Consider the following 16686-nt stretch of genomic DNA (forward strand, 5'->3'; position numbering starts at 1 on the left):
TGCGACGGGCGGACTTCTGCGCGGCGCGAGGAGCAGCGAATTAAATTACTGCTTTCGTGGACAAGATGGCAACTTGCATAGGAGAGACCGATTTTCCTCCATATGTCATAAAATGCGTGGATGACACACATTTTCTCGTTGCAGGAGGTGGTGGAGAATCAAAAACCGGTGTGCCAAATGCTCTGGTAATTGAAGCTTTAATTATGTTATATTAAACCAATTTAAAACTAAATTAATTGTGTGAGATTTTTTCAGTGATAGTCCCACAAACCCACTAATTTGTTTGTCAATGTCGTGAATAAATGAAAGTGAATGCCGAATCGAACTTACTAGCAAGTAGCAGTGAGGTAGTCTTGACATATACTTCTTCATCATTGGAGTCTTGAAACGCCCTTCATATATGTATAAGAGACAAATGTAAACAAAGATGGATTTCCTAGGGAAATCCATCGTTTTTTTCACGTAAATGGTTGTGATTTTATTAGATCTATGACCATGATATGACCTTCCTAGAATCCTAGATCTATGCCTAGTGCGTAGAAAGATTAAAAAAAAACAAATTAAAATGTAAAAAAATAAAGGTTTCTAACCAGACTGATGCCTTGTACATCCCTTGATCCAAATGTACACAACGCAAATACAATAGGGTCGACCCACTCACACAACATGCGAGGTTAGTAATACTAACCTCGCACAACGCATGTGGTTTCATAGTGGACTTTGACGTTTTCATTCATCACACGAATGTGAGGGAATAAAAAACGCCAAACGTTTCAGTATTTCTCCACTAATGATTTCTTTTTTAATAGTTTAAGTTTTTTTTTAAAAATGAATTAGAAATTATTTATAAAACTGTTTTTATCGCTTACCTCCAAGTCTCAACCAGGATACTCCGTTCGATCCGTCCTTAATACTGCGGTGGAAAGTACAATCGAAAAGCAATTTTTCGTATCGAACATTCTCAATTCAAGTCGTCAGCGCGTAATAGGAAATTGTACCAAAAATCAACAGGTTGCATCTCATGTATATACTTATTGGTAAAGTACGCCATCTTTTGACAAGATGATGATGAAAGTGGATTGAACGAGCAAGAAAATAATGCTGATCGCCTAGAATGCAGCTAGCTTGCAACACCGTAAACAAAGGTACGGTAGGCACTTAAGAACCAAGTTTGAAAGGATACTCGTAAAATTATGTCACTCTCGCCGATGAATATTCATTAGATCGTGGTCGTGCGTGTTCAATACACACCGAGTGCATGCATGCAGAGAGTTTGTATTGAACACGCACGACCACGATCTAATGAATATTCATCGCGAGAGTGACATAATTTTACGAGTATCCTTTCAAACTTGGTTCTTAAGTGCCTACCGGCTTGGTGAATAATATCGCGCGCCCTCTTTAGGCAAAAGTTGATATCAACGCTGATCAAGAGGAATCTACGTGAAGATCACGAAAAATGCTCTTATTTTATTAAAAAAAAACAGCAAAGAGAATTCAACAAACGATCCATATGGTTCGGTAAGTGTTATAGAAAAAGTATAATTCATAGCTATGATGTAAAGTCATAGTTATTTTAGTAAAAATGGTGTGAAAGATTCGCGTGCACCAGGTGCTTATGAATCCTTCACACACGAGACGATTTGAAACCATGAGTGGGGTCGACCCTCAAACCGCTTGTATGATGTACATCCGGTTAGCGATGCCGTTTTGAAGAACAATTCATAGATAAAAATTATCATTTAAAAAATACAAAAATTTAATATGTGATTATAAATAATTATAATATTATTCATCATTTATGATTAAATTTTGGTACTTGTTTCTTTTTTCTCGCGGATCCACTAACCAATGGTAGCAACCCCCTCCTTCGATGCAGGGTTAGAGATGGCCATCGTCCGTGCAAGGTTGTAATAATTTCTCATAATCGTACCGATGTTGGCTTAAAAAAGTTTTGCTATTTTTTGAGTTTCTGATCTTTCAATGAAGTGGAATTGAATTTTTAACAGTTTTTGTATTTTTCTCTGACTGTTTACTGATCCATCTTGTTCTTCAGGAAATATTTCGAGTGGGGATAGGAAGCAGCGGCATTGCCGTGGAGTCAAAATGCAGGTACAACACAGACAACGGAGATGATCGGAGTGCAATCATGAATGCTGCTATGAGGCAAGTCTAATAACCGCTTAAAGGGGGAGTTCACTATGACAAAAGTTTATTAAAATATACCAGAAAAAAAATTGATAAAAAAAGAATTTGTGAAGGTTTGAGGTAGTCCATCAAAGGTTAAGAAAAGTATTAGAATTAGAACGTTTTTGATTTGTGCAAACTCGCAGCTGCCCCATCTGTTATGTAGTACAAAATGCATAAATTTCAAATTTTTAATGGTTCGTGATGACTGTTTTGTTTTTTTCTCTGGAGCAGGTAAGAAATTATTAGTCTATTGATATACTGAAGGTACATGTACAATTAAAACCATCTCCAATGTTTTTAGAAAATTTCAATTCATTGATTTTTTTACTACATGATATATGGAAAAGCTGCTCGCATATGATGTCACAAAAAATAAAATAAAAAATTATCTTTGATTTCCCTCAAACCTTCCACATTATATTTTATTACTTTTCTGCTATTTTTGACATGACACTTTTCATCAGGATGAACTTCCCCTTTAAATACATCTATGATGAAACCATTTGTCCAGGATGTGGCAGAGCTTAGGCACCAACTGACCGGGGGGGGGGGGGGGTGGTTGGAGGTACAGGGATGGGGGAAACAATGGAGGAGAAGAAGTAAGGGGAAGAGGAAAAAAGAAAGAGCAGGAGGAGGAGCAAAGAAGAAAAAGATGCAAATGAAAGCAGGAGGATGAGACAGAATAGCAACAGGAATTAGTTCTTAGAAGAGGAAAGGGTAAACAGGAAGATAAAAAAGGAGAAAAGGAAGAAAGAAGAAGAGAAGGAGGATGAAGAAAAAGGAACAAGAAAGGGGAGAAGAGGAAGATAAGAAAAGGAGTGTGAAGAAGAAGAGAAGGTAGAGAGACAAAAAAGAGACATAGGAGGAAGATGAAAAGAATGAAGGTGAAGATTCAGAAGAAAGAAGGACAAGGAGCAAAGAAAAAAAAAAAATAGAGAAAGGAGTAGAAGCAGATGGAGGATGGATATATGGAAGGAACTGTTAGGATCACGGAGTATCATCTTATCTCTTTCATTTGTCAGGTTTGATGGTAAAGAGTATCTGATGGCGGCAGGTCGAAACGAAAGATGCCAGATGTACCAGATCAACAAGGTGGTTGAATCCCTCATACCACAGACGATGGGTAGAGAGGATGGAGACAAAGAGGAAGAGGGGAAAAAGAGCAAAGAGGAGGAGGGTACGAATAAGCTTCAAAGATATACAGTTTGAGAAATAATTATTAGACCTGACCATACTGTATTGGAGCATGGTCGAAAAGAGGTGTAATTTTTATTTCCTAAACTGTACATCTATTTCTTTGTTTTTAATAATAATAATACACTTCATTTATATAGCGCCTTTTCATCAAATACAAAGCGCATTAAAGAAAGAAAGAATAAAAGAAACACAAATAGGGAGTATGAAACAAAAGAATAACTACAAAATTATGAACATAATATGGAGACCGTACAGAAAAATTAGAATGGGTAAGTTTTTAGTTCTGAAGTTTATAATACAAATTCCTATTGATCAATATTAGTCAGGAATCAACATGCTTTTATCTTTCATCTTGTTTACTGTTATTTTTTCAGATTAGGCCTGGGACTTTCGGGTTTTTTTCTCTTCGGGTACCCGTGGTAATTTTCGGGCGGGTACCCGAAAATCATGTCGCTCGAAATATGACTGGTGGAAAAACCCCATTGGTGACGTCATCAAGCCAATGCGATGCAGGCCAATTTATGAAAATATAGTAAGCATGCGCATTGCAAGCCTCCCGTGCGCCACGCAGTATTCCATCGAAACAAGTCTGCAATACTCTGTCACCTCGTACCAAAATCGACCTAGAATTCCACTTTTCTATATTTTATATGAATTATAAAAGGTATTCTCAGAGGATCTGTTTTCTCACCGATACCGCACAGGTAAGCAAATATTTATTACTTCTTGCTTTTCCGTCAAAATCGTACAAGGTACCGTCGATATTACATCGTGTTCGTGAGTTTGTAGAATCTATCGCTACGTGAACAAAGTCAATTGATTTCCGGGTTTCGGAGCGTCAAATGCGCCAGCCAATCACGATCGTGTTACCATTTTCGGTTTATGATGAACTGAAAATGGTATCAAGAACGTGATTGGCTGGCGCCTCGTATGCTCCGAAGCAACCCGAAATCAATTGACTTTGTTCACGTAGCGATATTCTACAAACACGACGCAACATCGACGATACTTCGTAAGATTTTGATGGAAAAGCAAGAAGTAATAAAATTTGCTTACCTGCGTGGTATCAGTGAGAAAACAGATCCTCTGAGAATACCTTTCATAATTCATATGAAATAAAGGAAAGTGGAATTCTAGGTCGATTTTGGTACGAGGTGACAGAGTATTGCAGACTTGTTTTGACGGAATACTGCGTGGGGCTGGAGCCGCTGGGCTTGCAATACGCATGCTTACTATATTTTCATTCATAAATTGGCTTGCGTCGCAGTGGCTGGATGACGTCACTGCGCTGCAAAAGAAACATGGCGACGATTGAACGATCTCAGTCACATCATCATCACTTGAAAAACTAGTATATTTATGGATATTTCGAGGGTAATTGGTGAGATTCAAAACGAGACTTGTGTACTTTTGTGATGAGTTTACAATCATGTCTTACACTACGCAATACAAATCAAATGTACGTTATACTGGTGAGCAATTTTCGGGTATCGGGTGTTGATTTTTCTACCCGGGTACCCGAGGCTTCCGGGCGGGACCCGGGTACCCGGGTTTTAGTCCCAGCCCTATTTCAGATATTACTCTGAACTAGCTTTTTCATTTGTATGAGCATATTTTTTATCTATTATTATCTATTTATTTATTTTTTTTTTTTTTGGGGGGGGGGGAGGATAGCAAGATTGGGATTAAACAGGGCATCTAGTTTTTCACCAGTAGTTAAATGCACCCTCCAACCTTCTATGCTGGTAGTCTCTTTGATTATTCATGAGTTAAACTTCATGTTTTAAAGTTTATTTTCATAATTCCATTGATTTTTCTGGTGCACTTCATGAAAGGGCCTCAAACACATACCCCTTGCTACCAATATTCCATTGATTGGCCAGTAACTCTAATACCTAATTGTGGAGCGTTGTGGCCCAGTGGATTAGTCTTCGGACTTTGAAACAGAGGGTCGTGGGTTTGAATCCCAGCCATGGCGTAATTTCCTTCAGCAAGAAACTGATCCACGATGTGCTGCACTCGACCCAAGTGAGGTAAATGGGTACCGGTAGGAAGTAATTCCTTAAGAAGATGTGTGCGCTATGAACACCTAGCTTAGCCGGGTAATATAGAAGCGCCTTGAGCACCTAACAAGGTGGAAATGTGCGCAATATAAATATCCTATATTATTATTATCATTATACCTGACCAACTAATTATTTGAAGACTGATGTGTCTTGTTGAATGTTTTTTATCATCATGTTCAAAGTCAGTTCAAGCTTATACAAGACAATACATACAACACCTTGTGCATTGTCTCATTCCAGATGGATGGGAGGTAGCGATACAAGTAACATGCCAGTGATTCTATGATTCATATTAACAAAAACAAATAATTATAATAGTAGTAGATGCTTATATAGCGCATAATATTCTACAGAATCTCTATGCGCTTTACAAAGGAGGTAATTAAGTCTAATACAGGTATACTTAGAATAAAATATATAAATACTAAAATGAAAGATTAACAAAACATTGCAACATACCTATCCTAAACCAAATAATCTAACATGAGAACAAGTATGTTTTTAAAGATTTGAGAAAGGTGGAAGTACATGTGATGGCCCTCAGATTATTAGGCAGTTTATTCCACAGTACAGGTGCTGCTAACTGAAAGGCACGATCACCAAACGAACAAAACAGTCGGGAGTCAAACCCCCGCCCTCCTGTTCATAAGGCAGTGTTTTATGTCATTTATGCAGCAAAAACTTCTGTTTTATATACTGCTGACTTTAATATTAATGTTTTGATCACCCAACAACACATTATATTCTACGCTATACTAAACAATAAACTTTTTAGTTAACATAATTTCCATGGAAAAAAAACAATCATATCAATTTAAGATTCAGCGTGCAAGTATCAAGAGTTCATCATTATTCACTTCATACAATTTTTTGTGAACAGTCACTCTTAGGAAAAGGAAAAAGAAGCCTTCCGAATCCAACGGCAAGAAGAAGTCAGGGCCACCATCTCGCAGAGAGTTGGTCCAGTTTGATGTGAAGCGGCTTCAATCTGTTCAAACAGACTTCAGCCCAACTGATTCAAGCCAGAATGCGGTCTGCTTCTCACCCAATGGGATGTACTTTGCAACTGGCGGCGTGGATGGTCATTTACGAATGTGGACGGTGAGAGATATGAAATGGGTTCTAGCATTTGTTTTCATGTGTGATTCGACACCTATTGGACTGTCACTGATGAATAAGTGTTTTCAATGGTTTATATTCCTTTGATCTACATGTACAATCAGTTGGTCTACTTCTCAGAAAGTCTAATGCCAAATGGACAAATAATAATAGTAATACTTATGAACCCAGGGTAGCTACTCTAGATCTTCTGAACTTTTCTCTCAGTGGGTCCTGCATAATATAATATGTTACTACTTCCCTTCTCTGTTCTGATGTATTGAGTGCCTGACATGAAGACTGAAGTCCCATTTTTTTCAGTCTTGGGTACGACTCAGTCGGGAGTCAAACCCCAGCTATTCATAAGGCAGTGTTTTATGTCATTTATGCAGCAAAAACTTCTGTTTTATATACTGCTGACTTTAATATAATGTTTTGATTACCCAACATCACATTATATTCTACAGGACTGATCTTTCATTGTTTTCTTTTCGATGTTTTAGTATCCAACGATAGAGAAAGTGTATGACATCGAAGCACATTCCAAGGATATTGAGGACATTATTATCAGTCCACTGGGCAATAAGGTCAGTTAAAGAGGTGATTGTAATATGTATGAATACATGTAAAATGACATTCAAACTGCAACCATGAGATAGATATCGCAATACATGTACCGTATTGTTAAACCCAAAATAAAGACAGGTGTTTATTTTGTTTCAAATTGCAGTTCTGACGTGAACTAATATACAGATATTGACTGAAGGGGTGTGTAATATAAACATTCTTTGGACCGCCGGATTAGTATTTTCCTGAGGGGTTGTATTTTCCTGAAGCGCACAGCGCTGAGGGAAAATATGATCACAAGGGAAAATATTAATCCTTTAGGTGGTCCAAAGAATGTTTTTTTACCCATCCCATCAGTCAATATCTGTTATATTAGATAGCCTCTAATGATGAACGATGCGTGCAGCCTGTTGTTTATGATATTCACAGTGATTGACTGAACTGGTATAAATCTAATGTCAGATCTTGATCTATAGATATCTAATAACGTTAGCCTAACCCAGTGAATTACCCTTTCTAATCTAATCAACTTTTTTTAGGCCCATCCCTAGATCTAATCTAAGTTTGAGTCCAGTCCAGGTCCAGGACCCAAGCAGGCCGATAATGCATGGTGACATCTAATCCACAAGAGGGCGCCATACACGTAGAAAAATATATTCATGGACCGGTTGGTCAATATATTCATCGAAGGCAGACCGGCTGGAAAAATACATTGATTTCGATCATATCACGTGACGCGCAATGGACCAATCGCGCTTGGATATCTGTCTTGGCTATTTAATATTATGAACTAATGAAAATAGATTTCATGAAACCTAGTATCATTCCCATCATTTCAATCCAACTTGCCAGTGTCCAAAGGAACAATTTATGAAAGTCTCATCCCTAACAAACTTCTATTTCACACACTCTGTTTATTTAGTATTTATCATTACGAGTATATGAAGTAAATATATGACCAGGCATGGCAAAACCCACAGAATGTTGCACTGTTTGGTTTTCAGAAGGATTTTCAGTTGTATTGGTCAGAATGGCCGAATTTCAGTTTTTAGTATTTTTGAAAGAGTATACTTTATTATTGTATGGATTGTAAAAAAATGGATGTCCCAAACAAACCCAGGTGATTGTTTTTTACAGTTTTAATTAGACCCATATATTCTCTTTTTGGATTATTTTGCAATTTGTTCTTCCTGAAATCCAAAGTATATCCTTTATTTTGAACTCCAATATATCAAAGGTAACAGACAGTAGTTGCAGCAAACAATTATTCCATGAGAAAGTCTTTTAAATCAAGGTTACTTGTCAAATTATTATACACCTAGATCTAGTACATGAATGTAAACTTAAATCTTTGTAAAATCATGAAATCGTAGTTGAAAATGGACAATTCTTATGATCACCAACACAGAAAAGCATATGTGGGACAGTGTATCTACATTGCTTAAAAAAATACCCGACATTTGATAGAATTCTGAGCTTATTTTGCTCATTTCTCAGCAATTTTGCAGTTTCTTCCAGAGCTATTTGGCACATTTTTATTTTTATTTATACAAACACTTTGGTGGTAATTTTATTGGATTGTGTTCCAACTCATTTTGAGATCGTGTTACCACAACTGGTATTGGATCTTTCAAAACTGGATGATATCTTATGATACTTCTCTGCAGTCAAGAACATGAAGTGCCCAATTAGTGTGAGAGATTTGGAGCTAATTTGATGACCCCTTGAAGGATAATTTGAAGGAGTTCTAATCCTCTTTTGTCACCTTGCACAATAGTGTGAAGGTTTAAGTAACTATGCTTCATCAAACCTGTCAACTTTAATCCCTCTTTTCTCAAAAGTAACATTCTATGGTAGTCAATCTTCTTCTCTTTGTAATGAGGGTTAGGATTATCTGCAATAAGTTATTTACCATTTTAAAGGCTGAGAATCTCCTCAGTAGGGATATTTAACTGAACATTCATTTCTGGTGACTATTTGAGGGTTTTGCCATACGTAGTCACATATTTCGTTTTTTTGAAAAATTTTACTAATGAGTCACATTAGGATACATCAGAGGCAATTTCACATGCTCACAGAGTAATAAAAGAAAAATAATTGAAAAAAGGGAATTATGAAGCAATTAGAATGAAAATATTCATCATACTTGTCAGATTTTTCTCCATTTATTCAAATCAGCCTGTGCTGGGTTGACCTTGGACTTTAAAAACTCATAAAACCTTGTGTTTTGCTGATACATATTGTATTCTCTGTTATTTAATAGCCAAAATCTTTATAATTCCCCTCAGTCCCTGTTTATCCTTCAATTTATTCTTTAATGTACAACATGTATTATGGTTGATATTATTATTTTTTATGTTAATAATAATAATAATAATAATAAACAGTTCTTGTATAGCCCATATCACAATTATGAATAATGTCTCTACACGCTTCCAAAGGACCTGGATATTATTACCCCAGCTGTAGCTTGGCTGCCGTAATTACTATGATTACAGCGCACACGCATTTCAAGGAATAAATTCCTGCCAGGTACCCATTCACCTCACCTGGGTTGAGTGCAGCACAATGTGGATAAATTTCTTGCTGAAGGAAATTACGCCATGGCTGGGATTCAAACCCACAACCCCCTGTTTCAAAGTCCGGAGACTAATCCACTGGGCCACAATGCTCTGTTATTGATATTATTATTGACATTGAACTGTCTGTGAGACTTTGACTCCATGTATGTATTGTTTACTTTGATAGTATTTTGTTGAACAGACCAATGAATAAATAAAAATCTGTCTCTCTTCCATTCCTCACCAGCTCATCACAATCTCAAGGGACCAGAAGGCGTATGTGTGGAATACAAAAGACGGTAGTAAGATGTGTGAATTGGAATGGGAAGAATGTGCGGATCATAAATCGTACAGATTTGGCTGCTGTAGGTAAGAACATCATCACATCCAAGGTCTACATGACTTACCCTGAAATATCAAACAACATACATCCCTTATTCCTGTCAAAACCAAAGGATATGTTACTTGTAATAGTATACAAATATATCAGGCTCTGAGAAAGTATAGGGGGAAATATTTATCCGAGGTTGGTCTGGCAATTACTATTTTTCCCGGGGGGTGAAGCCCAGAGGGAAAAATTGTAATATTGCCAGTCCAATCGAGGATTAATAATTGCAACGTGCTGGCCGGCTAATGTTAGTTACATTGGATCTTAATTTACTCACTTCTCACAATTTAATTATCCTGTATGAAAGTGCAGAATATATAGCAATCAAAAACTCTTCCATCAAAAGATGGCAAGAAGTGCAAGCGCTCTTAGTGCATACCATCCCAGCATAGCCTGCAGAAGCTTTCCCTCGGCATATGCATGCAGCGCGTACCAGTCATGAGTAATAGCCGGCTAGCGCGTCGCACAGCTAGCGAATCGAGGGGGGGGGGTCGAAAAAACGTATAGTTCCCTAGGGAAAAAATGGACTATGCGTGACGTCAGCAAGGAAAATGAATGCCCTTTTTCTGCACACTCATTCACTTTGCACGCAATCTGGGGATTTCAATGAGAAAGGCTGCATTTTGAGGCCGTCACATGAAATGCCTGAAATTCAATATTTTTCCACCATTTTGAGCCGGATTGTTCAGTGAGTACCTTTCTATGTATTGCAGGTGTAAAGTTTGTGGTCGTTGCGTATTTTGCCATAAGCGCGCATTTAATTGGATTTTTCTTTGTTTACGCGGTGAAATAGCATAATTATGAACAAAAATCTACATAATCCATGGTTTTGTACTATGGTACAATTGAAACCTCCTTCGAGAATACAGGACTTTAGGGGGTGTTACAAGAAAATATTTGCAATCAATTGCAAATATTCTGTTGCAATTTTGCAATTGATAAATCAACTTTGACTGTAGCAAATTGGATTACATTCCTTGTCTCAAAAAGCAGATTAGCAATCAATTGCAATTTTGTTACTAATTGCAAGACATGTGATTGATTTAGTGACTGGAATTAGATTTGCAATTGCTTGCAAGTTTTTTTGCAACACCCCATTAGTGTATATATATATATATATATATATATATATGTATATATTACTATTGTTATTTTGTAGGTATGCATTCCTGAATGGCGATGTCAGCAACTCCACAATGTTCACAACTCACACACCTCACATACAGAAGAAAGGCAGGCAACCTTCCTATATTTCAAAATGGAATAGTCACAAGTTCACCATAGACAAGACAGTTTGTACAGGGGATGATATTCTCTCAGCATTAGCAGTCAGGTGAGACCATTATCATTTCATTTCATTTATTGGTTTCTGCAACACTTTTTCATAAACACATTAAAGGGGTGGTCCAGGCTGAAAATATTTATAGCTTAATACACAGAGTAGAACTCGCTGAGCAAACCGCTGAAAGTTTCATCAAAATCAGATAACAAATAATAAAGTTGTTGAAGTTTAAAGTTTAGCAATATTTTGTGAAAACAGTCGTCATGAATATTCATTAGGCGAGCTGATGATGTCACATCTCCACTTTCCGTTTTCTTATGTTATTACATAAAATCATATTTTTTTCATTATTTCATACTTGTGTGAATAAAATGTCTCCCTTATAATGAAATCAGTTGTCAATCCAGTTTTTCTAGTTCTTGGAGGAAAAATTTGAATAAACCTAATTTCATACAATAAAATACAAAAGAACAAGTGGAGACGTGACATCATCAGCCCACCTAATGAATATTCATGACAACTGTTTTTACAAAATATTACTAAACTTTGAAATTCAAAAACTTTGCTATTTGTTGTCCGATTTTGACGAAATTTTCGGCATTTTGCTTAGTGAATTCTACTCTATTTATTAAGCTATAAATACTTTCAGCCTGGACCACCCCTTTAACAAAGAAAATACAATAATAATATACATATAACTGACAAGCAAAACATTGATCAAAATTGCATTTTCTATTAAAACATATCGATTGTTAGAGGGTTGCAGGGGTTGCCACTATAAGCTAAGCTTGACTGTGTTGCAACCACAGAAAACAATGCTAATTATTATTCATCCTGCATATCTTAACGTAAGGGTGCAGGTGCATGACGGGGGGGGGGGGGTTCTTTTGATGGGGGATTTGATTCATATACAGTTAATCTAACGATATAGACTAAATAGTGTCAGATCAACTGGATGTTTGTTAATGGGCAGTTAGATCAATTATTTAGTAGATGCACTTGGCCCCGTAACATAAAGGTTAGGGATTAATTGCTAATTTGAAAGAACATTTCTGATTGGTTCCTAGTCAGTCTACTGAGCATATTGTGCATGCAACGATGGTCTTGATAGGCCATTTCTTATAGCGATTATTCACCAACCTTTTGTGTTAGAGGGTTCAGGTTGTAGATCAGCATTAGATCATGTTGGAGGAGACCAAATGAAAAGTAGATGAAGTGGATATACACCAGTCAGCAATTCCCCCCGCCCCCCCCCCCCCCCCCCCCGTCTACATCTTGAGAGTATTACCTAAGAGTATTACAAGTGGGCATGTTGGTGTGTAGTGGTTCTGACTCTCGCCTTTCAAACAAAGGGTCGTGGGGTCAAATCCCAGCCAAGGCAAGTTTTCCTTCAGCAAGAAATTTATCCACACAGTGCTGCACACTACCCAGGTGAGGGGAATGGGTTCCCCGCAGGATTATTTCCTTGAATGCTGCACTGAGCGCCAGTGATGGTAGCTCGAGCTAACGCCAGGGTAATGATAGCAGCGCTTTGTATCCTCAGGCAAAAAGCGCTGTATAAATCCAGCTATTATCATTACATCAATTTTGTTTTTCATCATGCAGTCACAGCGGTTACTATGTGGGAGTCGGTACTATGTCAGGTTCTGTGGGAATCTATGTCACATTCAGCTTACAGGTAAATTAAATTATTATATCTCTTTCTTCCACTTCTCTCCCCTCTCCCCCATCTATTAACTTGTTTAATTATACATTCCATTCATCTGTTACCCCCCCCCCAAAAAAAATAAAGAAAATCAATGAAATAAATGAATAAAGAAATGAATAAATGAATGAATGAATAAATGAAAAAGATAAATAAATGAATAAATGAATAAATAAATAATAAATACATATATAAATAAATATATAAATAAATGAATAATTAAATAAATATATAAATAAATACGTATATATTTATATATAGATAAATAAAAAAATATACAAATGATTGAACAATAAAATAAATAAATAAATTAATAAAAATGTTGCAGCAATTTTATAGATGCTAGTTTCATGGCATGTACCTGTCAAAATCCCCTGCTTTCTGTAATTAATCAAAGAGAAAATTACAGAAATTTCACTTTATCTTGGAATAACACAGAATTTATTGAATTTCATGGATTTCTTCAGAAAACTAAAAAACTTAATTTTTCAGCCCCCCCCATTAAAATTTTTTAAAATAGAGTAAAAATTAAAGCAAAATTTGTTAACCCCCTCTGAGATCTTTTTCCGCTGATCGATGTATTGTGACAGAAATTTGCACTGCAGTAAAAGATTGTTTAATCCATGGGGTTGCATAAATTTCACCAAATCTATTTATTTCATTTTATGTGAACAATGGTAATTCTTGCATGAAATGATAATTTGGTTGAAAATCTATAAATAAAATCCTTTAACTGCTTAAGTTTTGTCTAGAGACCCTTTTGGATTTTAGCCAAATATAAATCAACTGAGATTTCTATATTTTCAAATGAAGTTTGCTTCATTTTTATATTTTTTAGAAGTGCATTATTGCATGTGTTTCTTTGTTTTTGATGTATTTTCCTTTCTTTTTAATCATTTGAAACACAGAAAGTAAAATGGGTGGACAATGCGCATAGCATTTTCATCACCGGTCTATCTTTCATTCCTATGACCAAGAATTCAAGACGAGTAATTGGTGATAAGGATGCTGCAATCCTCAGTCTATCAGCTGATAAGAAGATTGGCCTGGTTACAGTCAGCAGATCGGGTATTGTTTCCTTGTCTATCTGTTCATTTTTGCTTTTGTCCATTTTATATCTTGTCTTTTTTAAAACTTATCGTTGTATTGTTCGTGATCATTTTATTGTCATTATCATTATCACTAAAATCCTAAATTACCATCTTCATCATCTTAATTAGGATCTTCATCATTGCCATTCAGCTTTTGTATTAGCCATTATGGTCATGACTGCCATAAATGTAATCATTATGATTGACATAACCTTCGTCACGACGACGACCACCACCACCATCATTATCATAATTGTCATGATCAGCATCATCAACATCACTATTTGTCACCGTCATCATCATTGTCATCATCACCACCACCAATACTATCACCATCATTACCATCAACCGTTATCATAATCATTATCATAATTGTCATGATCACCATCATTAACATCATCGTCACCACCATTACTACATGTACTACTACCACCACCATCATCATATTCCTCATGATCCTATTTATCATTATTGACAGCACATGTGGTCTTGAGGCCACCGCACACCTTACAATTGGTCTACGACCCAATTTTGCAGTAAAATGTAGTAGAATTTGATGCTTACATGTATATTGAGACATGGAATATTTTATTGGGTAATGTTCTAAAGCATCGTACAAATACCTATGTTCAAATCTATGATTTTGCTATCATCTTTATTAGAATAAAAGCGAATTTGATATCTAGTCATAAAGATGTCATAGCAATCGTACAATTGACTATGATTAGAAACTAATTTGACTTTCACTAAAAGATAAGGGCTTGCAGTCATCCAAATTTTTTATATTCTTACTGCTAATTCGAACCTCAAATAAAAAGATACTTTTCATTCTCATTTTCAGAAAATGAGCACAATGCGATTAGTTCCAGAATCAGATCGTGGACCAGTCGTAAGGGTGCGGTGTCCTTTAGTCATCATTCATTATCATAAGGATAATCTAATGCCGTAATCAAAGTTTTATCTCCTCTTTTGTCTTATCTTTTCAGGTGAATATCCGGCCATCCTAATGTTCCTTGGAGTCTTCATACTAATCATGCTGGCCCTTACCTTGTTTGCTTACTTCGGCATGGACTTCTAAAATAACAATGAAGGCGTACTTGAAAGCTCTGGATTTGAAACCTCAGGAATCACACTTTCCACTTTGTGCATTGATGCATCAAGAGGAGACAAACTTTAGGAATGGAAAATACCAGTGTAGAAGCAACAGATGTTTTCTCTGAAATGCAAACTTCTTTTGATATCCTGTGGAGATCTGTCTTCATTTACCATCATCTAGTGATTAATATTCACTTGGTCTACTAACAGTTAGACTTATTTATTGAATAACACCATCATGGCTAATCCCATTGGCCTGTATTCTGAAATACACTTTCACTTAGACCATGGTCTGACTCTGTGCTAAATTATGGGAAGCCAAAACAGTGAAATTTTATTAAATTTTTTTTGCATGTTTATTGTATTCTTCCCCAATTCTTTAACAGTAAAGAATTATAATGTTCTAACAAGCTTATAAATTGATCTTCTACTGTTAGATGCTATCTATAGTTTAAACTCGAACTTTATACCAGAGTACATGTATAAATTAAACCCGACTTCAAAATACGGGCCATTTGGTCTACTATCACCTTGGGTTAAGTTCTGTTTGGTCCATCCATCACTTTATCTAACAGCCACTTGTCAAGGCCGTCTGTTGTTCTACTAGCTTACAGGGTCTGATGTGGAAAGACTACACCTACTAGCTGCAAAGCAGTGAGTGCAGCTGGTATGGCAGCCATGTCTGATGGATAAAATGAATGGCATATGGTGCATTGTCACTGAGCTTAGTTTACCCATTTTTTTTTTCCTTCTCAATTTGAATTCAGATGCAGTAATGTAAATAAGACTCAATGATAAATAGGCTAAAAGTAAAGCTGCTGTTACACAAAATATCACGAGGTAAGTCGTGATACACAATGTACATGTATATCGGACCATGCTGAATGGCACAATAATTGCTTTAGATCTCTTGACTCTTCAGTATTAACCACTTACAACTTTTTTTATTATTTTCAAGAAGAGCATAATTTGGGGGCATATATTTTGTGACTAATCTTTCTGTTATGTACGATACTGTTTTTTTCTTTTAAGTTTTGGATTTACCCGCAGTTGTGTTGATTTGACTACTGTGTATTCTGCTCGCTAGGGTAGGCAAGCAAAGCATTGAAAATGTCTTGAATAACAATAAACTACAACTTCTATTGACTAGAATTCTTGCCATAATAAAATATATTAAGATTGTGAAAAATTAAAGAAGCCTGGAATATTGTTTGAAATTGTGGGCGCGTCGTGGTCTAGTTGTTCTGAATCTCGCCTTTCAAACAGAGGGTCGTGGGTTCGAATCCTAGCCGTGGCATGTTTTCCTTCAGCAAGAAATTCATCCACACTCTGCTGCACTCAACCCTGTTACCAGGTGAGGTAAATGGGTAACGGCAGGAAATAATTCCTCAAAAAGCTGTGTGTACCTGAATCGGTAGCCTAGCTTAGCCAGGTAATGATACATGT

General features: G+C 36.4%; 1 protein-coding gene across 1 annotated transcript; it reads left to right on the plus strand.

Annotated features, from left to right (window-relative positions):
* The first annotated feature begins 21 nt into the window (after positions 1–21).
* Positions 22–16413, plus strand: LOC121430684 (prolactin regulatory element-binding protein-like). Its single transcript, XM_041628027.1, has 10 exons — positions 22–185; positions 2057–2166; positions 3213–3367; positions 6334–6554; positions 7055–7138; positions 9927–10048; positions 11227–11400; positions 12955–13027; positions 13963–14122; positions 15132–16413. The coding sequence occupies exons 1-10, from the start codon at positions 66–68 to the stop codon at positions 15221–15223; spliced, it is 1311 nt and encodes a 436-aa protein (XP_041483961.1). The 5' UTR covers positions 22–65; the 3' UTR covers positions 15224–16413.
* Positions 16414–16686: the final 273 nt, after the last annotated feature.

This window comes from Lytechinus variegatus, chromosome 17, assembly GCF_018143015.1.
Source record: "Lytechinus variegatus isolate NC3 chromosome 17, Lvar_3.0, whole genome shotgun sequence".
In the NCBI taxonomy this organism is placed as follows: Eukaryota; Metazoa; Echinodermata; class Echinoidea; order Temnopleuroida; family Toxopneustidae; genus Lytechinus; species Lytechinus variegatus.

Excerpts from the sequence above, each read along its gene's own strand:
- LOC121430684 (XM_041628027.1), top strand. The coding sequence starts at position 66 with ATGGCAACTTGCATAGGAGAGACCGATTTTCCTCCATATGTCATAAAA. Across the intron at positions 7,139-9,926 it reads TCAGTCCACTGGGCAATAAG|CTCATCACAATCTCAAGGGA; the intron begins GTCAGTTAAAGA and ends ATTCCTCACCAG. Across the intron at positions 10,049-11,226 it reads TACAGATTTGGCTGCTGTAG|GTATGCATTCCTGAATGGCG; the intron begins GTAAGAACATCA and ends GTTATTTTGTAG.